This window comes from Montipora foliosa, chromosome 13 (genome assembly GCF_036669935.1).
Source record: "Montipora foliosa isolate CH-2021 chromosome 13, ASM3666993v2, whole genome shotgun sequence".
Taxonomy (NCBI): domain Eukaryota; kingdom Metazoa; phylum Cnidaria; class Anthozoa; order Scleractinia; family Acroporidae; genus Montipora; species Montipora foliosa.
Window position 1 is genome coordinate 10,142,002 of NC_090881.1, and position 27,500 is coordinate 10,169,501.

General features: G+C 37.4%; 1 protein-coding gene across 4 annotated transcripts in view; it reads left to right on the forward strand.

Annotated features, from left to right (window-relative positions):
* Positions 1-27,500, forward strand: part of LOC137983603 (A disintegrin and metalloproteinase with thrombospondin motifs 6-like) — a 57,549-nt gene that overhangs the window by 13,633 nt on the left and 16,416 nt on the right. For all 4 annotated transcript variants that reach the window (XM_068830748.1, XM_068830751.1, XM_068830750.1 and 1 more), the window contains 20 exons: positions 753-793; positions 3,144-3,213; positions 4,164-4,480; positions 4,846-4,978; positions 7,150-7,316; positions 8,516-8,599; positions 8,898-9,016; positions 10,115-10,128; positions 10,667-10,769; positions 12,935-13,069; positions 14,844-14,994; positions 17,575-17,673; positions 18,290-18,429; positions 19,183-19,249; positions 20,507-20,597; positions 21,152-21,270; positions 24,034-24,157; positions 24,912-25,001; positions 25,555-25,706; positions 27,402-27,500. The exon at positions 27,402-27,500 is cut by the window's right edge and continues 43 nt beyond it. In XM_068830748.1, the coding sequence (XP_068686849.1) occupies positions 753-793; positions 3,144-3,213; positions 4,164-4,480; positions 4,846-4,978; positions 7,150-7,316; positions 8,516-8,599; positions 8,898-9,016; positions 10,115-10,128; positions 10,667-10,769; positions 12,935-13,069; positions 14,844-14,994; positions 17,575-17,673; positions 18,290-18,429; positions 19,183-19,249; positions 20,507-20,597; positions 21,152-21,270; positions 24,034-24,157; positions 24,912-25,001; positions 25,555-25,706; positions 27,402-27,500 (2,315 nt within the window). The remainder of the gene's footprint in view (positions 1-752; positions 794-3,143; positions 3,214-4,163; positions 4,481-4,845; positions 4,979-7,149; positions 7,317-8,515; positions 8,600-8,897; positions 9,017-10,114; positions 10,129-10,666; positions 10,770-12,934; positions 13,070-14,843; positions 14,995-17,574; positions 17,674-18,289; positions 18,430-19,182; positions 19,250-20,506; positions 20,598-21,151; positions 21,271-24,033; positions 24,158-24,911; positions 25,002-25,554; positions 25,707-27,401) is intronic.

The window sequence follows — 27,500 nt, forward strand, 5'->3', positions numbered from 1 at the left end:
GACTTACGGAAGTTTTTTTGTGGTATATACGAACGCTTGCTGAGTTAAGATTGTTCCCATTAAACGGGGTTTTTTTTACTGAGAAATAGCTGTAGTTTAACTCCTAGCTAATTTGTTAAAGGATGTAAAGAGCCAGAATATCTGAATAAGAAAGATACTTTCCTCTTTACCATTGTATCATTTAAGTTGTAAATGTGCTATATTGAATGCCATAATCACTATTCATATTGTAGCGTCTTTGTAAACCGTATTCATTACTTGCCGCAAACCCTGAGGAAGAAAAGCAACGTGTTTCGATATATTATCTTTATGTAATATATTCCTTCACCGTCATATCAACATCGAAAGTCCCTAAGCTTCCCGGGCCTTAGTCTGGTGTCACAATTCCTCCCTGTAATTTCGGAAAACGAAGACGTCTCATCAAACTTCGCCATGACTTTTCGTTTCATTTTGTTATCCTGAAAACTTGTTTAAGTACTACCAGCCTATCAAAACAGCGGCTAGCAGTTTCATAAAGCACTTCTCGACCCCAAATTCTTTTCTAAACCTTTACAAAACGGGCCCGTCTAAAGGTATTCGGTATTTTGCCATTTCTATCCAGGGCGTCGGCAAGAATATGATATTACGCTCTAGGAAATGCTGAAATTTTAACCGTATTAAAGCTATAAAAGTCCTTGGAAACGAACAGTCCTGTGTGTGAAAGAAACAAAAACGTTTTTGAACTACCAAGCATATTTGATTGTTATTTGCAGTTCAGAGTGTGACGACAAAGGCAGTGGAAAATGAAAATATGGTTTGTATCTCTTCTGGTAATGACTAACATAACTGATGACTGTATAGTTTCTAAACAATTTTTTCGAGTCAATTTCAAGAGGATTAAGCCAAGGTTGCGTCTAGTGGGGAAATCTGGATCTGGATTTTGTCGCGGATTTCACTTATTGAAATCCTGACATGGATCTCAATCCGTATTTTCCAATCGAAAGCACCCCAAATCGACAGACGGCTTCCTCAAAGCTATTAACCGCTTTTGTCCTCAACCTCTTTTGTTTTTTTCAAAGTTTACCTTCTCTTTGCGTGACTGTGGAATGCTTTGCTTTTACATAAAAGCTGCCAAAATGTTTTAAAACACTTGTTCTGAATCGCGGAACAACAAAGGAAACGAATCAATGTTCAAATTACTATCCCTGGCATATTGACTCATTTCTTTTCTTGTTTCACAGTTCAATTATGGGCCTGTCAAGTTCCCAAATCGTACTGAAATACCACAAAAAAAGTGAATAAATAAATAAACCAATCAATCAATCAATCAATCCTTTAACCAATATAAATAAACGGGCATTTATAAGAGAAAACTCGCATTAAAGGCGAACCAAGCTACTTTAATCATCGCCTAAAATGCTATTGTTTTTTGGCGACATGTACTTGCAGTGCTAAAATTCGTAAGACCTGGTATCACAGATTAGCAAGTTGAGAACTGATTGACTGTGATTGATTAGCCGTTTCTAGCTCTGTTGCTCCACCGGAAATCAGATGGTGCCAACCAAAACCTTAGATTTGTGAAGTTGATCTCAAGTCTGTGTCAAGCAAAATTATAGATGCGTGAAGTCAAAAATTTAATAATGCCATCTTAATTTACACCCGCGTTTTTGCGCCGAATAGCCAGGTTCTCGACCTCATCGCAAGCTCTGATAGTCATGGGACCAACCAAACTTAAAAAACACGGTTTTTAAGCGGTGCTGACAACTGAATGGTTTGTGTTCTTTGATTTGCATTCACGTTGGACCCAACCGGAAGCAGTTCAATGTTTAGACTTTTCATTACATGCACTTTGCCCAGTTAACCGATATCGGTTTTACAAAGCAGTCAACAGAATCTTCATTTTTACAAGGCGGTAAGAGCAAGAAGTAAACACGGACGACTCATGCTCTAGCCTGTCGCGAGATGAAACCCCCTTGAGAGCATCTGTTTCGTTGTGAAATTATTTAAATTCAACTAATTCTTGTTCTTTCGATCACTACTTCGGTTTTGTTTTTCATGCTTAGCCCTTAACAGCAAATTTTGTTTATTTTATGCGTAAGGATATTAACAAATTTTTCTTCGGCTCTTTATCGACTTCTATCTCCTGACTCAGTCCATTCACTCCTCCACGGTGTAGACATGTGGATTGACTGGAGATTCTACGAGCTCTGAAAAGAGTTCCCGGTGATCAATACTCTGCATTTCTGTCAAAGAAGACATTTCAAAACGAAGAGACAATAGAGAAACGCAGAAAAGCGTCTCTTCTCGTCAAAAGTGATTAGATCGGAGCGGTAAAGCTTTAGAGTTGCCCGCATCAGTAGATGCTCATTAGTATTTATCCTTAACTCATCGGGGTCATGTTTATTAAAAGTAAAATACATTGAAGGCACTTAACGGGTGTTCATAATGTCACTGAAGCGTATGCTAAAAGCAGCAAACTGCAAACGGCCACGATCGTGGAAATAATTTTCATTTTAAAAAAGACACACCTTACTGAGTCGCAGTACCTTTCAATAGCTCTTTAATGTGACGAGTGCAGCATTGTGGGGGCAAGACTATGAATTAATTACAACACTCGCAGAAAGTTTAAACTTTGACAACTCAGTTTAATCTTAGAGGTTCGGGTTTGGTTGCAGGAATGGCCACTACTGGTCGGAATTAGGGGAAAATTGAGCACGACCATCTTAGAGTATCAAACAAAAAAAAGCCATAAAAATACTTATTTTCTTACCCCTTGTTTTTCTAAAATTTCCTTCTAAAATGGAGAAAGCCATAGAAACAGCCAAAAAATATATAACACTTCTAAGTGAACCACCGACGTAAAAACAGTCACATCTTTTTTATTAACTTCTTTACCTCAAAAGCCATATGAATACTTCATTGTTAACTGAATAGTTATCCTGCAAGGGAAGGATTTTCAATCGGTTCTCCCAGCTTTCGGCCGACCTTCTTTATTGTTTTCTGTACAATTCTCAAATAGCTTTCGAATTTAGCGCTGCAAAGAGGGGAAATGTCCCGAATGTGTCGGAGCATTGTGGGCGATGTGGATTCAAGAAATTTCTTGCTGTTTTGTTAATAAGATTTCCTATTTCTTTTCATTAAATATTTATTCATTTGTTTTGCAGCAAAAACTTCATTTCCGAATGAGACGGAGTGAGCTTGAAGAGTACTTTGGTGTAAGCTCGTACGATAAAGGTAAACTTTGCATTGCTAAAAAGAACGTTTTCTATACGTAATGAGAGGTCTTCACTATTGCGCAAGCTGAGGACTAGCATACGCATGCGCATTAAATTACTTTTAATGAGCATTGGCAGGAGGAGCCTATGTAGGAGCCTCCCCGTGCACTGTATCTTTGAGACAACCTTTGCGCGTATCTTTCTATTTTTATAACTAATCCATAAGAAGGAAACTGCATTTACATCAATTTGCACAATTTGCATACATTGTTTTTGCTATTTTTGCATTCATTTGACAATAACTTAATTCTGATTAGCCATTCTAAACAATGCTTGCTTGGCCGAAGAACTCGGGTGTTCTAAAAATAGATACGCTCAAAGGTTGAATCGTATGGCCAATATAGGAGAGGCACTCTTCTAGTCATGGGCTTCTCGTATTCAACAAAATATATATATTTTTTTAATTTGGTTCGTCGACACTTGTAATCTAGTTTCTCTTTGTTATTGTTTTTGTTATTTGCATCCTTAGTCGTCATTAAGGCCAAATTTACGTTCGATTCTGCAACACCTTGAATTCTTTCAGTTTTGCGATTCCCTTTTATGCTCCCCTTGCCATGCCTTTACAAATGCCATTTCGTAGGTGTTTAGATTTTTTCATTTTTTTCTTTATTAAGCACGTAACATGTTCTTAACTCAACGAGTGCTCTCACCACTGCCTCATACAAAAAAAGGCACACTGATCAAGAGATTACGGCTGAGGCCGCGTATATGAAAACCCTTAATACATGAAAGACAGATACTTAAAAAGTATATGATGTATCTATGATGGTCTAAGTGTTAATTTGAAAAAATGCATGCCACTAGTGTTCTTGCTTGCGACGTAAGCCAGCCTTATGCCGATTGCTCCTTGCTAAATGTAAAAAAATATTTTTGGTTGGAAAACAAATCAATATTTGTGTTCGTTTTTAGTACCTGATTACGATGTAGCGGCCCCTTTTCAAACAGATGAAAATGGCAATTTTGTCTCTCACGAGTTCCTCTTACACGCAAAGCATAAACGATCCACTGAAGAACCCAACGCTTGGTATTTTAACATCAAAGCATTTGGGATGTCTCTGCATCTAAATCTTACACGAAACAAGGATTTCTTGGCACCTGACTTGAGAATAGAGCGCCACCAAAATGGTAGTGTCAATTATGAGGATGTTCCTCAGGATTCCTTCCTTCGAGGTCACGTTAACTCGGTACCGGGATCTTCGGTCTCTATCAGTCACGACCATGGTTTGGTAAGCAATATTCCGAAAACCGTCTTTCTGACAGTTTCCATGAAATCGCATATTAAAGTAATGTCTTGTAAACTGAAAAAAGGTACGAAAAGGCCTCATCGCGTGATTTATAACAAAGCCCTAAAGTAAGAGAGTATTTCGACGATACCCATCCGATAAGATTGTCCAGACGTTGAAGAAGTACCAGACTAATTACCCACATTCAATCATCACGCTCTCTAGCAGAAAAGCAAACTCTCAATTCTGTTGGGTCACTGTGAAAATCATTTCAGAGACTGGTGGAGTACTGCATACATATGTAAACAGCGAAAGTATTCGGTTGCAATCGTTCATGGCTTCAGCCGTTTAATACGTTTCTTCTTCAGATGGGAATCATCCAGCTGATGGATCAAACCCTCTTTCTTCAACCACTGGCCAACCATCTTTTGCCTGGAAAGTCTAGCAAAGGCAAAGCTCACCTTGTATTCAGGCGCTCAGTTGACAACGAGATCTCAAATGGTAAAACAGTTCTGTTTTGTTACTTTTAAGGGATCATCCAAGTCAATTGTTAAAAGTACAAAAATATGTGGACCTAAACATAGTGCTCTTTCAATTAGAATGGGTCAGACAAAAACCTCTATATTTTATTGACTCAAATCTACGTAAAGCATATCTTGTTTCACATTCCCTGAAGGAAAAGAAAGAGAAGAAAATTTAAAAAGACTAGTTAATTTTCGTGGGTTCCGGACAAACGCTCTAGGTTTTTAATTTACTGATGAGAAAGTCCTTCCTCTCTAATTTTATCCTCTTCTAGTGGACTTGTAAGTCTTCTTGTATGGGTACTATAAAAAAAGAAGAAATGAAAAGAAACATTTTTTTAAAGGAAAGCTGATTTAAATCTAGCTGTTGGTGAAACGTAATAGATTGTACTTAAGCGACGACGGAGAAGACGGCTACGAGAGCGCAACGAAACAGTAACGTTAACGCATTGACTCCCGGGAGTTCCGCTATTGACGCGTAAAATCGTCTGGCGTTAGACAGAGTAAAATACTATTATGAACGATTCAGGCCCGCTTGAGAGTCAAAGGTTTAGGGTGCTTAAGCACGCGCGTTTTTAAGACGCGGACGGCAACTGGAAGTAAGCTGTTTTCCCTTTTAATTTGTCTTCACACAACCACACTTACATTGCTAAGTGTCTTTTCTCCATTACAGATGAACAGTATAAAAATCTAAGAGACACCACTGCCCTGGCACGCGAAATGTTCTCTTCCGGTTGCCGTTCGCGTCTCAAAAACGCGCGTGCCCCGCAGGTGCGATTTATATTTTAGTACTTTTTCTCAAATTTTGCCTCCTGTCAACCACGGCAAATAATAAAATTTGAGGTTACATAGAAGACGCGAGCTTCCGACAACAAATTTTCCCTTTCTTCTCCAAGCACGTATACCGTTCATTTCAGGTCATGGTTGGTGCTCATGTATATAGAATTTTATAGTTCACCGCTAAATTTTCTCCGATTCGTATTGGTTTAAATTGATCACGTGAAGCGATAGTGTTCGTACGCGGACAGACACTATCAGCCCATAGTGCCCGTCCGAGGAAAACACCCGGATGGATAGTAGTCGTCCGCTGAAAAAACAGTTGACAGTTGTACGCTATTCTTTAACCAATGTACGCTGCGAATTATTGACATTTGTGACAGCCTGTAGAAATGAATAAATATTTGATTGATCTGCATTAAGTGGGTTTTGACTGTTTTTCAACTGGCGCGCAGAAGAAAATTTAGTGGTGAACAATAAAGACAATAGAGTGTTTATGTCTCGGAACTATCGGTCTGATAGCTGTCCCTTGGAAATTTGATGTTCTTTAAACTAGCATATTAGCCCTCGAGGCTTCGCTTCTCGGGCAAATATTTGTTTTAAAAACATCAAATTTCCGCGGGGCAACTATCAGCCGATAGTTCCTCGACAGAAACACTCTAAATAGGGGTCTTTCTGCAGGTAACGGGTAGGATTGTATTTTTTGGTTAGTTGGGATTATCCTGTATTTTTTTTACGTAATCTCTTCTACGGTACTCGCAGAAACAACCAATTAGCGATAAGATACGTTACCTTCTGAGGGATTTGCCTCATTTCTTCGTCATAACAATTATTATTGCCAAGATCCATAAACGCAGAATAGTCGATCTCTCAGTATTACCTAAATCACAATTGCATATGAAGATGTTTATGCAACTCATATTTTTTTGTTTTATGCTTTTGTTTGCTGTTTTGGCACGGACCATGCACAAACCCCACCTATTTATTTATTTATTTTATTATTATTATCTTCCTTTTTGGTGGATACAGCCAAACAAGACTTTCGATGAATCTATTCAAAACTCAGCTGTAGCCGTTCTGAAATAGATCGGTCGTGTTCCTTTTATGCAACGCGGCTCGAGACTTCGAACTTCTGTGATTGTGAAATGTCACATCCCCGTTGACCAGGTCCGATCTCTCTCATTCAATTCTCTCGAATAATAAATAAATAAATAAATAAATAAATAAGTAAGTAAGTAAGTAAGTAAGTAAGTAACTAAGTAAGTAACTAAGTAAGGAAGGAAGTAAGGAAGTAAGTAAGTAAATTTATAAATTAAAAGATAGATGAATAAATAACACACAAAAATGTGTATTTTTATTTCTCTTCAACCCTAGCAACCCAATCAAGCACAATCGGACTGGGAGACATGCCATTCCTTGATGCAAATGAAATAATTCCACGACATTATTATCTCCAGATTGGATTGGTGGCGGACAAGAATGTCATCTTAGCGCATGGCGTTGACAGAACCAAAAGCTTGTTAATGAGACTGGCATTCCTTGTAAGCTTAAGTTAACCCTCCATAAATAACGTAATGTATACAGTGTTGAATTGTTTCCTCACGCAGTAAGTGTTATGCAAATATCTCTCAGTTCAAACGCGCGCCGTGATTGGTCAATTTAGAGGGCCGTTCTTGTACAATAGGGTCCATTGATTGAAAAATGTTTTTTGATGATTAATTAAAAAACCCACTGTTTGAAGTTATAATGTTGCTAATGCAATTTTCTCTGGTCAAAATTCAAGTTACACTCATATCATAAATTGAAAAGAAACAAAAAAACAAAAACAAAAACAAAAAAAAACGCGTCTCAAAGGAGTTAACTTTGGCAACTTTATTCGGTTCGTGAGCAGTTCCTTACAAATTTCCGAAGGGAAGATTTTATTCCTTTAAATATCCGGACACTTCGAATTTGGCAAACATTACAACAGACTAAACGATAGGAAACAATTTAAGCATTTTCTATCACTTACACGTAAATCAAAACTATCGCTCAAAGTCTTTCAGATGCAATTGATTTTTAGGCCTGCTGACTTTATCAAGTTTGAATAGGAAACCATGGAAGCATCTTTTCGTGATATCCTTCATTAGGGAGCTTAAGCATTAGCGACGTTTTTTAGCCACTGACGGCCACCGGAAGTGAATTTTTCGCATACCAGGACAGTAGTGTAAGCAGTGTAATGTAAATGTGATCGTGTGAAGAGAAGTTAAAAGGGAAAACAGCTCATTTCCGGTTTCCGTCCGTGTCTCAAAAATGTCGCATGCCTAAAGCTTCCCATTAAGTAACTTCTACGATGAAATTAAAATAAAATAAAATACAAGAAAAAAAAAGCTCCCCAATACTACCTTTTTCAGCAGTCTCTGGAGATAAGTAGATATTAAGTAGCAATGACCATTTTTTGCACTGAATTATTATTATTATTATTATTATTATTATTATTATTATTATTATTATTATTATTATCTTTTGATCCTTTTTTTTGTTTTAATTAAAAATGAATTTTAAAAAATTATAATACAAATTTAAAAAAAAAAGACAATTGTCAACAATAAATACGTTTGAAGAAAGTGGCCTTAATTAAAACACAATTGCCGGAAAAATCAAGGAAATAGGTGAATATAATATATAACTTTCATTTAAAGTATTTCCACCTGATACTGAAAACGAACTTCAAGTTCTTTTACCATATATTTTATTGCAGCTTAATCACATTTATCAGCATCATTCGATCGGCCGCCGGAAAATTACTATCAAGTTGTCTCTAATGCAACTTGTCCAAGATGGAGTGAGTATATGTGGTTTTTTTGTATTTTGTTAAATATCCTTCAAAGAGTGTTATAACGTGGGCAAAAATTAGAACTACGTACTCTTACTTGTTATGACACGATCCTTTCTATCTGATGATTGTGTTCTCCTAGATCGATCACAAGGTTTTGTATTTATCTTTTATTAATTGATTTTAATAAGGCGAAGACGAAGCAGTATTAGTCCCATCTTTTCGTCTTTCGTTTATTCATTTTTAGATTCGCATATTCTAGCATTCCATTTGCTGAGCATTCTACCGATAACATATTCCTTTTCAGCTTGACTATGGCCCATCTCCGTCCAATCCTTCGAGGCTAAAAGCTCTCAGTGAATGGACAAACACCAAGTTGAATGTTCCAGTTTCCAAAAGGCCTGATGTAATGTCTCTTGTTTCGCGGTAAGTAAAGTGGGTGTAGTAATATTTCTATGAAAAGGAGTAGAACTCTAACAAGTTTATTATATTACTGAAACGCACACGAAAGTAACTGAAACTAAACTGAAAGACAAGAGACTACATTACTGACCGACTTTTTGCAATAACGTGTATAAAGACAGGGGCGAGAAGACAGCGTAACTTGCTCTACAGGGAGAATGCCACCTTTACCAGTATTCGAGAGCCATCCTTTCTACCGGTACCACGAGTAATTTCCGTAACGTCACGTGTTGCGTTGGGAAAGTGCTTTCTTGCACTCTCAAAGATCTGGTGTAGCCACCCTCAAATCGAAGTCATATCATTTTTGATCTCCCCTTTCTTTCATGAAGAACTTAATTGCATCACTCTAGCCAGAAAGAAAGTTTAAAAATTTTGATTTCCAGATTCGATTAAGCTTTATAAAGCCGCACAATACATTATGCCCTTCTTTATAAGAGAACTATAAATTTTTCGTCCATGAATTTTACTAGTTTGTTCCCGCACAGTTACGTTGAAACTTGCTCCTTCACTGTTGCTTGACTTAACTGATTCAATTGTTACAAGTACAAAGTACAAGTACAAAAAGAATTATTTTGACCCGTTTTTTTTTTTTTTTAATACAAATGTATGTAAAGTATTTTTGAAGGGCTATTTGTTCAAATTCAAACTGTATAACTTATTATAATTAACGAAACTTAAAATGACATTAAGAATGGCGAGACATGTTTTTGAAGCTTAGAACTCTTGTGCCTTTTCAGATAATATTTCTTCCCTGCTAACCTGGCTTGCGACCGTTTGTAAGAACTATATATCTCGCCGCACAGTCCTATCTGAATGCCGTACAATCTTTGATTACAGTATATCGATCGATGGCTCTGATTTTCCTTTCCAAATGATGTGTGCTACAATTACAATGAAAGAGGAATTTATACAGATTTATTTCTTTGAACCCGTTTTAACGTAGCACACTGTACTGACTCGAAGCAATGAGGCACTACCACCGGAAGAGCTCAATAATATAGTTGCAGAATTATGTAGCCCTTGCTTTCAATTAAAAATTTTTTTGTTTCCTTTTAATTGCAGTGGAGGCGTAGGAGGTGAGCTTTTGAAAGAATAGTTTTATAAATTCTTACTTTAGTGATTAATATAAGTGAGTCTAGAGAAGGACTCTTGCTGATAACCTTGATAGGGAGCAGTTGTTGGGATTCCTTATGTTTAGAGACAAGTAATCCGATTTGATCAATGGATCAAGAAGATAAGATACTTCGGTCTAATAGCACCTTCTTTCCAGAAACCACCCTTTGAACATAGCTTTGGCTGTTTCAAGACTTGTTCAGTAATTCTTGCAGTAACTGTCTGTCTATCTTTTTATTATTTTGCTGTTGTTAATGTTCTTGTAGAAGTTTTTATGGCTGACCTCGCATTGGTTGCGGTCACCGTGACTTGAGAGAAACACAGTGTAAGTTGCACTAGTGTTGACACTACTCTATAGTGTCAACTCTCTGGTGTCTGGAATCCATAGGAGAACACTAAAAAATAGAATTTGATTTAAGGCTGCTGTTACTCCCTAATGCAACCGTCACCATTCATGGTGGGTGTCATACTACCATATGTGTCCCTCTGTTTCAATTTCAGGTTTGGCAGACTACAATCGAATATGTAAAAGCACCTGTTTTACTGTCTGCAATGACGTAGGACTTCAAACTATTGGTATTCTTGCACACGAAACTGCGCACACGTAAGTTAAACACAGGCGACTTGAATATTAATTAGCATGGTAAACAGCTGGTCTTATTTGGCGGATTTTGCAGGGTGGAATAACTCATGAAGGCCTCACCGAAAATAAAAGATAAAATTGCCTGAGCAAATAGATACACTCTTAGTCTTCCAGAATGTAGACGCTATCAATGAGCCCTGTATCACATCATTAGCTTCAACGAAGGAAAAGAGGTTAAAAAAGCGAAAAGAGCCAAAAAAAAAAACTTGAAAGGTTAAAAATCGTTCACCATTCCAAGATAGGGGAGGGAGGAGAACCCTAGGTGCTGTCCATACAATGCTCTCGCTACTATTTAGTTCCAGGGTAATGACGTATAATTTCAATTAAGGAACATCGGACGTGCGTCGCTTTGCATGCCATGCTAAATGATAGGCCCATACATACATACATACATACATACATACATATATAACTAGCTGCATATATATATATATATACATTTATACAACATACATATATATATATATATATATATATATATATATATATATATATATATGAGTAAAAAGGAAGCGAGGACGGACAACTTCTGACGTTAAAAAGTTAAAAAATTAAAAATTTACTAAAACGTTTCGGTCAAAGACCTTCTTCAGTTATGACAACTTTTGAATAAAAACGAAACTTAAATAAGATTTAGGCGCTCACAATTACACAATACCAAGTGACAGCTGTCAAAAAAATATATAAGATTGCAAAAAAGAAGAACAAAAAGTGGTGCTAATTTGTACATGACAAAAAAGCTAAATTAGCGAAGCAAAAAAATTAACAAAACCCCTTGAGGGGCCCTTAAACAATATAAATCATAATGAGCTTCCCGGCCAGGGCCTTTGAGTTCAGCTAAAACCTAAGGGCCTGACGAAATCCAAGAAAAGGGCCTTAGAACGATTAATCATGTAGGAATGTACACTATGGGAAAGGAAACTAATTGTAACAAATTCTGTTTTTTGAATGAAATTCCTTCCTTTTAATTAAGCCGTGGGGTGCTAGAGAGAACAGCTGAGCACTCCAATAAGCCTTTTTTGTAATTAAAAGCCTATCGATTTCTTCAGAGTTGCATGAAGCCTGCACCTGATCAATGCATTGAAATGAAAAATCATCTAGGGTATGTGGGATTTTGTTAAAATGCACTGCTACTTCGCAAGTTGTTTTGTTGGTAAGCATAGCAGACTTGTGATTACGGAACCTAATTCTAAAATCAGTGGTGGTAGATCCCACATATTGCAGGCGACATTTCTTGCAAGAGGCTAAATAAATAACGTTTTTAGAATCGCAGGAAAGACTGGAATGAATGGTGTATTTTTTTTTCCATCTTAAAGCTAAGGAAAGATTTAGATTCCACAAAGAAATTTAAGTTTCGTTTTTATTCAAAAGTTGTCATAACTGAAGAAGGTCTTTGACCGAAACGTTTTAGTAAATTTTTAATTTTTTAACTTTTTAACGTCAGAAGTTGTCCGTCCTCGCTTCCTTTTTACTCACTACAGTCGTTCATGTCGTGAGGTTTGGACTAGGAATCTTGCAGATCCTCCTGACGTGGTGACACCTTTGTTGGCCTGAGAGACTCACTAACAGTTATATATATATATAGATATATATATATAATATAAGTAGAATGATAAAGACTGAGTATCCAACGATGATGCCACTTGCGAGGAGGATCCAAAAGGATACAAAACGTCTTGACTCAGATAAGTTAATATGGAGAATGAAAAAACGAGTCGCTGGCGAACTTCTCACAGGTCTAGTATATTTTAATCTCATGTAAACGTTTCGCCCTTCGGGCTTCTTCAGTACACGCTAAAAACTAAAAACTAAAAATACCTGGTACAACTGAACTTGCGCTATTTACCAAAACCATGAACCAAAAGGTGTAAAATGTTAAAAATTACAAAAAAATTATAAAAAATCACATATTATTGTGATTTTTTATAATTTTTATAATACACTTTCCTTCTTACATTTGTATATATATATGTATAGAAAATAATGAGGGGTCGCATCCAGGATGAATCATTTTAAAACTTTAAACTTTGTTCCCTGGCACAAGCTTTTTACAACCTGAGCTTCACTCTGCTAAAAATTTAGAAATTTCATCAAAATATGATGTCATTTGTGTTCAAATGTCATAGCCTTGGAGTGGGTCACGACCACCAAGCTCCCACCTGTCCCAATGGAAAATTCATTATGGCTACATCGCTGCCTGGAGGACCATTGGCGTTAAAGTGGTCACCTTGCAGCAGAGACAGAATTCAAGCTTTATTGAGGTAAGCAAATGGGGTATGTTCAAGAAACCATGAACCTTAAAATATGTTTAGTGGCCTTGTGCCTTGCCAGCTGCTCCTGTTGTCACATTGAGTCCATGATGGTCTAGTGCTCTTTGAACCAACCCCCCCCCCCCCCCCCCACCACCAAAGAAAAATGGCAAAAAAAGCAGTACATGTCTTTTTGCGTAATTCCTCTCAACACATGAGGGAGATAACACATGAGGTAGATAACAACGATAAAACTTTATCAGCTTCACTGGATAAAGTACACCAGTTAATTAAGGGGAGGTCGCATACCGCTCAGACCAGGTTAGTCTGGAATTTGATAGACGAAATCCAGTAGCAACCTCTCCTATACGAGTTTGTAAGATTTCTGACAGTGAACTTGCGTCTCTCCAACCCAAGATTTGCTGAATGCATGGCTCTTTCCTCAGTTATTTCTGATACAATTCAGAAAAACATTAATTTGAGTATCCAACTTGATCTTGGAGGGTGGTTGATTAAAATGTCATCACTAGCGTTGCTAATGACATTTTGAGTTCCTATCGGTCATCCCGGAATATTCACACTTTTATTTGTTCTTGTACTTTACCCTCAATTTCTAAGAATTGGTCAAAGAGACCTTAATTACTTTGTTTCCAAGTGCCTCGTTATTTTTTGTAGTTAGCATAATTGAGCATCACTGACTCTTGTTCTTTGGCCATCTCAGTTTTATCAGAAATAATAGACAAATAGCGGTGACAAACATCAGATATAAACGCATCATTTGAATTATCTTTTACTTGACGTTTCGTATGCTTCTGCACACATCTTTAGTTTATCGAAACAAAACTTTCACTGGTCTTAACCCTAAATGGAATTCGTTCACTCCTCGAAAATGCAAAGTAAATCTGATCCGTACTCTCACTTTTCGTTGTCGCCTCGTTCGCTACAATCGTCTCTGGATGAACTTAAGAAGTTGCTGTCACAGAACGGTTACCCCATAGGTGTTGTTAATTATAACGCGAACGATGTCTTACAAAAGCAACAAAACAAAGCATTGACCCCAACCATTACAGCTCCCAAAAAGAAAAATTTTCTCAGCTTTACCTTATTTGTGGCTACAAAGCAAAATTTTAAGTAAACAAATTGTAGGTCGTGTATAAATAAATTCTTCTGGTGCATTCAAAGCACATTAAATCTTTCTTTCCTTACAAAGATAGACTTAGCAGTGGCCAAATGGCGAAGATTGTATATAGAGCTGCCTGTTGGGACTGCAATGATTTTTATATCGGAAAAAGTAAAAGTCGACTGCATGACAAGAAACGGAGCATTTTAAAGCATTAATCAAGTGGTCACAGTTTAAAGTGGTATCACATGATTTTGAAATTTAAGCGAAAGGGCGATCTGACACTCACTGTAAAGTAAAGGAGCCACTGTTGATCACAGATTTAAAGCAGCGAAAAGCTTTGTTTTTATTATTTTTTGTCACCTCTATTGTTACTTAATAGTTAATAGTTAATTAGTTAGTGATCCTGTATATTTAAACTCCAATTTTGTATTAACCGTCACTGCTGAAGTTGTGTGCAGAAGCATACGAAAAATCAAACAAAAGGAATTTCAAATGATGAGTTTATATCTGATGTTTGTCACCGCTGTCTGTGTGTTATTTCTGATAAAGCCGTACTGTTGGTAAATCTTAACTCGGCTTAATCGCTTATCTGAAATCACTGTACACCATCCGTTCTCCTTACCATGCAAGTAACCAGCAAGTTATTAATATTTCACATAAAAGCACCAGCCCACAATGCCTAATGGATGGAGCTCGGCAAAGAGTGACGTACTTGGGTGCCTTTAAAAAGGACATGCCAGGTGTTGCTGCGAACGCTGATGAACAGTGCAAGATGGAATATGGGGAAGGATTTAGTCATTGTATACGCAGTCAGGTAGGAAATACATGATGAATTTTGATTGAAATCACCGAGTGTCCTTTTGGAAATGACGGTTAAAGTAACAAAGAACTGAATGCGTAGTTAGATCAACACTTTATAAATACCAAAGGGTTATTTATTAAATTTTGGTTGACCAGCCAAATTTTCATTTCTATTCAATAATTGTAAATACTGTACCTGTAATACGCCAAGGGGAAAAAATGGATAAGCGAGCCTACCAGGAAATACCTTAGGCTATTACAATCTTTAAACCGCTGTTAACATATCTCTTCGCACATACTATATAACACTTGCGCCAGTATGTCATGTAAGTACAAGTCGTCTAACTACGGACTAATCAACGAAAAATTAACTGGCTTTAAAAAATAGTACCAATACTGAATTATTTCAATTAATGCTGTTTCCTCCTAAAATCTGCTTCCCAGTGACATAATTAAATCAGGCTGAAGCTGATCGATTTTGAAATTCGTCCACACTATTCGCAAATAATAGGACATGGAGTTCCCGGCCCTTGTGGTCTGTCTTCTGTTGAGAGGGTAAATGCTCGGAGATATTAACTACAACAACCTCAGTATTCTGAAATCCGAGGGTAAATAAAGATATGATGATGATTATAGTGATAAAGGAAAGGAAAGGAACTTTATTCAAGTGTCTAATCTTCTAGCGCTACAGAGCACTAATCGGGGACACTGTAAATTGAAATTAACACGTTAACGCAAATCAAATCAAATTTTGGTTTTTGAGGAGAGGGGAAAACCGGAGTATGAGGAGAAAAACATCTCAGTGCAGAGTAGAGAACCAACAAACTCAACCCACATATGACGCCGAGTCTGGGAATCGAACCCGAGCCACATTGGTGATAGGCGAGTGCTCTCACCACTGCACCATCCCTGCACCATACCTGCACCACCCCTGCACCACCCCTGCCTTCTGTTTTATGTTATGTTTCTTTTTCCTTACTTTCGTTTCATCAAAGTAATCAGTTTGAAACTGTTTTCCCTACCAAAAGAAAGCCGCGCGAAATCAGCCATTGCAAAAAAAGTGTTCGTTTTTTTTGTTTTTGTTTGTTTGTTTTTTTTTTTTTGTAAAAATTATTTAAAGTGAGGGGGAAAGCAATACATCATCGTAAAGCTACGATTAGCGATAATGTGTAATTGTGTGATTATTCGATAATAAGTGTCAAATTTGCGACCCGTTGCTAACGGTAACGAGAAAGATCACATTATGAATTATTAACCTCTGTTGGCCAAAAACCACCCAAATTACCAATTTTTCGACGGAAAACTCATCGCGAAGGATAAAATTATTCGCTGGACATGTAAGAAAGGTAAGTATGTAAGATTTGGAGCGAAAACAAGCGAAGATCTTGAGCGCAAAAACACAATTCTGTGCAATGAGAACAACACGAGACGATTTTATGCAAATTTACGGCTACGAAAATAATCTTACCTTTTCAGCAATTTCAAGGCTTGAAATTCCATCTAAAATTCGTTTCTTTATCCTTTCCGATGCCTGTAGTGTTATTTTTTGGCTGAAAAACTTTAGTAAAACCGCTCCGCGATCGGCTAAAAATTTAGTCTTTGCACGGCTTCAAATTGCCTGAAGTAGAATACCCGTCATGTAGGCGTAATGAAAGCTACAATACCGAGATTTTCCGGGAAATTTGGGCCATATCTCCTTAGCCAACACGCCAAATATCACAGCGATTGATGAAAATGGCGGCCTCCAGTAGGGACCAATAGGCAAAGAGAGTTTTAATTAAATAAATAAATAATTAATTAATTATTTAACGGAAGAAAACGCAATACGGATTTTGGAACAACACAAGACCAATAGACCTTTTTCATAATGGCGGCCAAATAAAATATTCTTTTGTTTCAATGCTAATAAGCCCTACTAACCTCGCTACGACGAGTAAATTTCAAAAGAATTTTTGTTTTAAAACGAGGGCAGTAGGTCTAATTAACATAAATACAAAAGAATATAAAAGTGGTCGCCATTTATGAAAGTGATCTAAAAGATTGGTTCTAGCATGTAACGAACCGTTTGTGATGGTTGGAGAGGTTTGATTTAAGTATATCTCATTTCTCTTATCACAAAGTGATGTTGCGAAGCATATATTAAGGACGGTGCCTATTATTGTTATTGCGCATACGTTCTGCGCATCTCGAGATACTCGGATTTCCTATCGGTGATGCTTACTAATACAGGGATATTTTTGCGCAGTTTAAAACTATCCGGAGAAAGTAGATCTTAGTAAGTACTCTTGACATCCAAAAAGAAAATTGGGGGTAACCATGCATTTTTGAGAGACAATTAGGCTTCAATTTGAGAAAGAACGCCATACATTGCTTTGTATTTTAAAGCTTTTTACAAATGTTATTCATGAATTCTCTTTGAAAAATGCGTGGTTACCCCCAATTTTCTTTTTGGATTTCAATAACACTTGTTAAGATCTACAGTTCCTGCATAATCACACACCGGGGCAAAAATATCTTTAATTAGTAGGCACCGTCCTTAATTAAACTGATTAATTCAGTATTACAATAATTGCATTGCCCCATATTTTTTTAGTCTAATTGTGGCTCACTTTACTGTACATCTGATGGTGGATACACCTGCCTCAGCAAAGTTGCTCCTCCTTTGGATGGCACCCGCTGTGCACCGAGACGAGTAAGTCTTTTCTGTCCATGATATGATTAGAGATATGCAGCGGGACTAAGAATGAAAACAGAACTTTTTATTTTCATATTTTATTATATCTATATATTTTTTTTTTCAATGAAAATTTGAAGAAATTTGTATGGAATTCTAGAAGAGAAAAATAAAGAACAAAAGCTGAAGAAACAATACCGACTCTCAGATCTACAAACACATACATTTCTCTTTCGCTGGTGTTCTTCTTCTATTAAGAGCTCATGTTTCTGAAACATGCGTTGAGCCCTCATTTTATCCTTTTTGGTCGTTTGCACAGTTTTTCATTCCGTTAACGTTAGATATTACATTACGTTGTGACAGTTTCAATGGCACTTGCTTTCAAGCTCTGCTTTTCAGAGGAAAACAAAGTAGCTCTTAGTTTTCTTCAAAGCACAAACTATGTTTTCTTAGTATTATTTCTTTGCCTGTTCATCTTTTACTGTGTAGCTTTTGTTTTCTACATTTTGAAACAGAATTACCAACTATCACTTTCGCCAAATGGTTTTTGTTAGTCTGAATTTATGCACTCCATAAGCACATGAGATGATCAATACACGCGTCGAGCTTCGGAATGTGATTTCTTTTTTTGCAGTGGTGTATCAGTGGTGAATGCGTGGATGATGGAACCACGAAAACCGATGGAGGTTGGAGTCCATGGAGTAGATTCGTGGAGTGCACACGGACATGTGGCGGAGGAATACAGTGGAGGCAAAGAACATGCACAAAGCCAAAGTACGTAAATTTCGTTCATTTAGCCTCATTAGCTAACTGCTTTCGAGATTAACAGTTGCTCAGTTGGTGAAGTGTCAACACTGTCGTTTGGGAGCTTGTGAGCTCAGGTTTAACTATACCCACACTGACGAGGTTTTAAAAATTGTGAAGAAAGAAAGTGTTCTTTTTGTCAATAAATCTGCAAGTGGATAGAATTTTCTGGTGTTCTCACTTGAAAGGCGATACATTGTAATCTAAGTTTCACAGAAGAACACATACAAACCGTTTGGGACGTTAAAGAACTCTAAAAGCTTTTTGAAAACAGTACTTGCCGGGTACGGAGGTGTATTAGAAAATCAGTACTTTTCAAGAAAATGAATGCCCGGAGCTTTTCTTGTGAACAAAAATATCCTTCAATAATCAGTCAAATTATGTTAAGAGTAACCCTTGATTTTCTTTTTAATTATTATAAAATGGGTAAGAGCGGTTTCAGCCAATAACGTTTCACGATGATGGCCTGTAGTTTTCTTGCAGCGTTGGTCTCAAAGGCCACAGAAAAAAAACAAATCAAAGGGTCTTTAGAATATATTCTTACAGGTCGACTTACTATGAAGTCGTAGCATTACTTTTATCACTTGTAGTTGACTTGTTCCCTACTTAGGTTGTGATTACCAAGGAGACCAATTTCCAAGCCATCGCGCAAAGACTTATCATTATTTTGCTTAGTTGTTTAATTTTATATAATAAATCCAAGTCTGATCACCTGTTTTTCAGGCCAGCAGATGGTGGCGAGCAATGTGATGGAGATTCTAAAGGTTTTTATAGAATCTGTGGACAGAAAGTACGTGCATATTTTAATGAAACATTTGACAACCTAAATAATTATCAAGCAAATTCCATTTAACTTGATTTCTTGATGGCTTTTTGCTTTTTGGTTTGCTGTAAACAGCTAACATGCATCTAAACATCGCTCCATTATATAGATACTGATACAATAACATAATTTTCCTTTTTCTAAAAAAAAAGTCATGAAGTGCACAGTGCACTTCAAGATATTATTTTAATATTTCACATGTGAGAATAGAGGTTTCGTAATTGAAACAAACACGATTAGCCAATAAAAGCGAGCTTCGCCTTCCTTTGTAACATAATTGCACTCACTCGTGAAAGATACTCTCACCACTTGAAGATAAAATTTGTATCGCCGAGCGGCCATGCTACATTCTCTATTCATTTAATACTCAAAAAAATATCTTTCCTGATTGGTCAATGACGAATGCGTGAAGAGGTTATAGAGTGCAACACGGACGTTGATATAGAAACACAGCAAATGAGTGATTTTGCTGAGTATATCATAAATAAAAAAATGTCATATAAACTTCCTGGTGCAATTCGTGACTTATGGTCACTCGTGCTGTTTGAAAGTTCTCAAATTGCACTCACCTTCGGCTCGCGCAATTTTGAGAACTTTGAAAACACCACTCGTGCCAATAAATCACAAAATGAACCAGCAAGTTCATACGATTTCCTAACTTATTATATAGACAGGAGTGTTTTACTGGAATATACACCACAAATAAAATTCATACGAAACTACATCCGGGACCCGAGTGGCGTAATTTGCATATCCTCACTAGTTAGGATATTGATGACGTCATTTCCTGCTTTTGCATGACACTCAGTGAAAAATGGCGAGCGAGCTGGCGAGGGATAGATTTGTGAAGTTCTTAGAAGCTGACGTAAAATCGGTTTCTAAGGAATAAGGAAGCCCGGCTAACACGAAGAAAAAAAAACTTTATGCGACTTAAAATTATTTAAGGAGTATTTAGCAAGTGAAGAAGAAAAGCAAAAAATTGATTCCAATTCCGGGCGAGAATTCGCGATAAAGTTTGTGCTTGGTGCTTTTGCTCTATATAATAAAAAAAAGAAAATTACACGGTGGCTTGAAGATACGACTTGCATTTCACGTGTTCAAATATAGTATTTTAGTCACTCGCTGCGCATTGTTTTTATCACTTGAAATAAAAGCTATATCTTCGCGCCGTGTCGTGTAAAACTCTCCATTTATTCTTTATTATTATTACTATTTTTTTCACAGCCTTGCCCTGCCAACGCTACCAACTATCGCACAGAACAATGCCGAGAGTTCGATCCTGAGTATCTCTCGTTTTTCTACAGAGGAGGAAAAGGTGAGTTTTGAAGGCGAATATAATTCCATTAGTTTGTCTTTTGACGACTGTTTACCTCGCTATAATATATATACATATTGTGCAGGAGGTTTTATTCATATAAATCTCATTTTTGCACCCGAGCATATTCTATCCTACATTTGGAAAAATATAAAAAGCAGCTTTAGAAATAATGCGGTCCAAACGTAACTAAAATGTGATGTTCCAATTTGGGAAAATTCAGAACAATAGGTATTTGGTATTTGTTGCTGAAAGAGTTCGTGTTTCCAAAAGGTTTTGGCTCATCGGAAGAAAAGTAAATGTTCAGCTGAGTCCACAAGGAACAACCCATCTGATTTCCCAATTTCATGTACACCCAAAGCAACTTTAGTAATTTTGTCAACCGACTGCTGGTTTGCATGTAACGTCATGATGACTTTGTTGGTCGGCAAGAGCAATAACCTGTATCTCTGCTGGGAACTAACATGTGGTTGAATTTCAGGTATTGTATAGCATGGCCTAAGTAACATGGTGACTAATACCGCTCACTTCTTTTTTTTTTTTTTTTTTTTTAGATGCATGCAATTTGTATTGCCGTTTCGAAAAATATTATTCTCCCAAGGGATGGGCAAAGGATGGAACGAAATGCCAGTCAAATGGTGGAACAGATGTTTGCATTGGTGGAAAGTGCATGGTATGATGACAAGACCTTTTTTTTTTACTCGAAATCATCAGTGTCTCGATATAATACTCTTTTATTCTGGGGTAAAAAAAAGACGATGTCTAGTTGACTTGCTTTTTCCCATATACACACCTCACAAATCTCCAAAAGAAAATATCGGACTGTCTATAAAACGTATATCTATTGAAGACTAATTTTACGTACTTTTGCTGACATTTTTTACGCATTTCCACTCTTATAGTTGCTAAAAAGTTCATTTCCAATATCACAGATCGTTTTAATTAGTATAGGTAATCGCATGGGGCAGAGTAAAACTAAGGATTAATATCACACCTGTTTTCAGAAGTTGCTGAAATTGCCCTGGTCACTGCGCGACTCGGGCAATTTCAGAAAATTCTGAAAACATAATTGATATTAATCCTTAGTTTTACGAGGACCTATTGCGATTACTTGTTAATAAGATTGAGGGAAAACGTTCCTTAATATTGTTGATGCACCTCGAAAAACAATCAGCCAAGCGGAGTCAAAACACTCGTTCGCGCGCAAGCAATGAAAACAAACAAGTAAATAAATCAACTACTTTTTTACGTCCAAAACGAGTACAGATGATTACTATTTATATGCAGTCGAGAGAAAACTTCGAGTCTCGTTCCTCAACAAAAGCAACAACGATTTAACCAAATGTTAAGCTTTAATTTATTTCATTCACCTATGATTTTGAGGTTTCTTCCACTAGAAAACAAGAATGCACTTAAAACACGCATCTGTAAAAAAGAAAACGGTTTATCCACAGAAAGAACTTCTTCCACCAAGTTTGAGCCACTATCAATGGCAAAATGTTCTGTGATCTGTATTGATGAGCTGCAAGATGCCTTGGTAAAAGAAGTTGAAAGCCCTTGACGCATTGAATTATCGTTGTTTATCAACCTCACAATCCCGCTACACCGGGCGCCGCGCAAATCGATCCAAATTTTAAGCTTTTCATAAAAAAAAAAATATTTTGCTCTTCCTCTTATCGCTCAAAAATTCACCTTCCGGAGTATCTAGTCATGGGTCCTTTATGGCATTTTAGTGAATGAAACTCGAAGATATTCAAAGACAAACTTCGACAAAGACGAAGTTGTTTTACTGGAAATGAAGAACCAACTGAACGTGGAAGCAGTGCGTTCAGTCAATCAGGAGCGGGATTTTTTTTTTGGCACTCGACCAATCGTGAGCGAGTAATTTTGCTCTCTTCACACGCAAAATTCCGGAAAAAAAACGCCCTCTTCATTGACCAATCAGCATTCAGTAATTTTGCCCTTTGTGTTATTATGTGGAAAGTGCTTTTGGCTTCTCATTGTAAATGGTTCATTCCAAATGTTGTTGGAAACAGATAATGCATTTAAACATTCGGTGAGAGTGAATTTAATTGGAACCTGGTTTCTTCCAATTCAAAAAGTACTTAAGTATTACTTGAAAGTTTAACATCATTCTGCAACGTTCCATTGCATGTTGGAGAAAAAGTTTTCCATGTGATAAACTAGAGACCTCCATGAAACGTGAAAAATGTACGGTCTACTACATAATTGACGTAAAAACGCACGCTTGTCTTGTACAAAACACTAATCGCTGCTAATTACCTACCAATATATTTTGAAGACTGAAGAACATTGGGGTTCTTTACGTCTCCTGTTTGATGGCTTTTTGTTATTTGCTTTCTTACTATGTACTTAGAATTATGATTTGGAACCCTTATCCTAAAGGACACTTAATAACGGCTTAATAACAATAATGGAACTTTATTTTCACACGATAATGTCTTTTTAAAGCTTAATAGCTTGTAGGGTCGTGCACAAATAAAAACAGTCAAATTAACACATATCAAATCATACTGGTTTTTGAGGACAAGGGGAAACCTTAGTACCTGGAGAAAAACCTCTCGGAGCAGGGGCCCGTTTCTCAAAAGTCCGGAAAACGTTTCGGGCCTGAAAAACCATGCATTGGTGAACCTGCCAACCGCTTGTCCAGGAAAGCCATCTTTGAACATGTTCCAAGGTAACAAAAAGCAAACTGACTGTGAAGTTCTACGACTCAAATCGACTCCGTTCTTGACATACAAAGGAAATTGTGACACCCGGAAATCGCCCGTAAAGTTTCTGAACTTTCGAGAAACGGGCCCCAGAGTAGGGAACCAGCAAACTGAACTCTCATAAGACGCCGGATCTGGGAATCGAACCCGGGCCACATTGGTGGGAGGCGAGTGCTCTCGCCACTGCGTCATCCCTGCTCCCCTTATACAAACTGCAATAAAACTACAGCCGCGGTGGAGCGAGGGGGGCTGATATCTTGTCGAGAATGCTGAAAGTAGCATTTCCGAGCTTCAAGACTTTAAACTTTTCTGGCGGAGGATTTCCCCAGAGCACCCTACAAGTTACCGTCTCCGGCGCTCGCTTGTTAGCCCCACACCACCCTAAGTACAAAGTACGTTCCGGCCGTCCCTGAACTACCAAGGTAGCAGTGCCATGATATCCTAGTGAATGTATCAGTGTTTGCGATAACCTTTTCCTTCCGTTCTAAACTCCAGTCTTGGCTTAGTCTTAAAGCTTCAGATATGTCCACAAATGTACGCAATATCGATACACCCTGAGTTTGATGTGCGTTAGTGTTCCCTTGCCCTAGATCATCTTATCCATCACCTCTTGAACATCATCTGGTCATCTGGGAAAGCTCGTCAGACATGCAAGTAAAGTATAAATTGAAGCTTCATTATGACGTTATTTTTTTTCCTTTTAGTCTGTAGGCTGCAACAATGTAATTGGTTCTGGATTAGAATTTGATCGATGTGGAGTTTGCAACGGTGATAGTTCATCGTGCCTCGAAATTATCAAAGAATTTAATGAAACACATCTAGTAAAAGGTACGTTGATATAGGGATGCAAGGACCTCCAATGATTTTTTTCAGTGACGTGAATATTGTCTTGTAGATATCTTTATAAATGAACTGCAGTTCATTTTGTGTAGCTAGTTTTACCAATTTTTATTCCCTTCTCGATATCCTTCGTGACACAAAATGTCTGTCGAGCATAAAGAATTTAAATTACCAACAGAGAGATAGACCTGTCAAAAAAATGTTAGGTTGAACAGTTTTCAAAAGCCCCACCCAATTGCAGTCCATTATAACCTTCTTCATCTTGTCCCATCCCTGCTTCTTTTTGCATTTGCTGTTTTATTCAAACCTTCCTTCATTGTTTTCATTGTTTTAACTGATTTGGTTGTCAGTTCACAGTCGCTGAATTTTGATCAATTTGGTACCATAGCCCCTTTACATCGATATCAAAATTGGCGCCTGCTATAATTGTTTCTCTTTCAAATGTTTTTCTGATCGTTGAATTAGTGTTATAAAATACACAGTTGTCATAGTCCGGCGGCTGTTTTTAAGTGAGAAGGAGGCGATTCATTTTCAAGCATACCCTTCTCCCCACATATAAAGTTTCTAGACCCATGGTAAGGTTTTGTCTAGAATGAATTCCATTACTTTGGGCAAAAAGGAGAGCAACCCGTATCGTGTTATTGGTCCTAGCTGCAATGGACGTTTCATTTAAAGTGGAAAGTTGAAAGGGTGATAGCTCTCGTATTAGCTGTATTTTGTTCATAATTCTCTTACTCACCAGGAGTTGAAAATGCCAAAGTTATGCACGTGGTACCCAAGAAATCAAGGCGAATTTGGGTGTATGAAAAAGCTGCTGACAAGAACGTGATAGGTAACTTAATAGGACTTGAATGGACTTCCTTGAAATTCCCTGTTTGAGTCACTAAATTAATTAAATTTTCTTTACATAATATGATCAACTTCAAATGTTTAGTGTCAAGTGAATGTGGCTCCCGGTGAAGAGAGGAAGCTACAAATGAACTGGTGTCGGTGTTCCTGTATACCATTATTTTTTTCGCCGTAAACAATACCTGATGTTGATATGAAACTGGGAGGTAGAGGGGATATTAGTGTGGATAGCTCTACCAATATTACCTCATATGTAAAAGGCGAGACTTACTGTCGAGGTGCAAACAAATCACATACCACATTCTTTTTTTTTTTTTTTTTTTTTTTTTTGGGGGGGGGGGGGGGGGGCTGGAAGACGGTTTGTGAAGGGGATTAAAATCCATACTAAGACTTTGTATGAGCAACAACCACAACCTTGGATTTCTTTCTATGTGTTTTTTTTTTTTGGAAATTATACAACATGAAACATGTTCTTCTACCTTTTCTTTCGCACTGTTTTATGCTAAAATCTCTCCCACAATCGTTTATTGTTGCAGCAATAAAGGACGCACAGGGTAACTTATTGATCAAGCCTGGAGGACGAGGGGGGAGATTTCAGGCAGCTGGTGCTCGGGCCGTGTACGGAAAAAGGGATTATAGAGAGTTTTTTTTCATCGATGGGCCTACTACTGATGATCTCAAATTCTTGGTAAGAGAACAGAAGTATGACTAAAGGGGTAAGGTTGATTTCGGTTCGCACCGTAACCAGGATGAAATTCAGACATGGCATACTTTGATTCAACACTGGTTTGAAGAATCAAGAATGTAACCTACAAAGTCACGATTCTATACCCAACCTTTCGACATTCGTCTTTTATACTAACTGATTAGCGTCCTTTTCTTTGAATGAGATATCGTCCACTGTCGTCATGAATTATAGATGTTTTCATGGCGACCGGGCGCTAGTTCCCTACCGGGTTGACTGCATGTGCTTGATTCCGTGTTTACATGATGACTGCATGATGTTATGTCCGGTTTACACCAGGGCGCACTTGACAATATGTTAACCGATATGTTTGAAGTAGAATACACCCGCCCTACCGGGTTAAATACTTCATGATCCCGCGTTTGCAAGATGACTGCATGATGTCACGTCCGGTTTACATGAGGGCACATTTGACGTTGATTAAATATATGACATGACCAGAGGTCAAGTTCATACAGAAAAAACGAGTGGCTAGGATTACGTACCAGAATGAAATTCGAACTCAAGATTGTAAGACTCGTTTCGGTATGACATTTTTTATTGGTGCCATGTAAACGAATACAGAGCCACAACGAGGGAACCGGGTTGACCTCTCGCCAGTTCGAAAGTCGCCAAGGTGTTATGTGCCGAGCTTCTAAACAAAGACATTGATAGTATTTTGGTTGGTGGGAATGAAGTTTCAATTATCCCAACCAATTATATAGTTGGTCTGGGAAGTCTCGAATTGTAAGGTTAAGAAATAGATTCCTTAGTTTTCCAACCAGATTGACATCAAACCATGTCTGACTAAGGACATTTTAATTCAACAAGGCACTCTTACGTTCGCAGAGCGATTGCTTATTGCTTTACAGGCCACCTAACAAAGTTTTTTGTACAAATTGTCCGGCAATCAGTGTGTGAGAATTTGATCGACAGACACGCCTAGCCTAGTATATGACTTTTCCAACAGACTTTGCCAAGTTCAGTCACTGTTTTTTAACATATAATGACTAACATATTTCACACAAATCTCGCGTAATATCCGAATGTTTCGCAGTATTTTGCGCACAAATTGAGCTTCCCGACTTACAACATTATTTTTAATGCCACCAAGTTAGGCAGTACAACTGCTGCTAGCTACTCCTTCACCATGGCAATCTCATTCATCTTTATTCATTCATTCAGCACGTGCAAAACATATAAATAAACCAGTTCCGCCGGCAAATAGCGAAAGCTAGTTCAGGTGGGCGGGGTTACAGGGTTACTGCAGCCAGCATAATAGGAGCATACTTGCAATAGATGATTACAGATAATTACATTATTTGCGCTAAATACCTAGAAATAATATATGGAATAAATTAACTAATTAAACATAATAAATGACAAGTAATTCAAAAGGAACAAGTAAAGACAATTTACCATAATATCAATACGTCAACATTGCAAACTATAGATAAATATTACGGGAAATATTTAAAAAGAAAAAAACTTACTTTTACGTCAGGCAACCAACTCTTGACTACTTTCTTCTTTCTTTTTTTTTTTTCGCTATAACTGCTACTCTTTTCAATTTATCGATCCCTCGGTAGCAATAACTTTGTCCCTTAACAACTCGTACCATCCCCTAGTTTATGTCGTTGCTGTTGCAATTGGTTGCAGTTTGTATACAGAGGATCACCAAACCAAGGCGTTGTCTTCAAATACCTAAAAGCGGCAAGATCAAAGATTAGTCCCGATGATGTTTATTGGAGTTTTGAC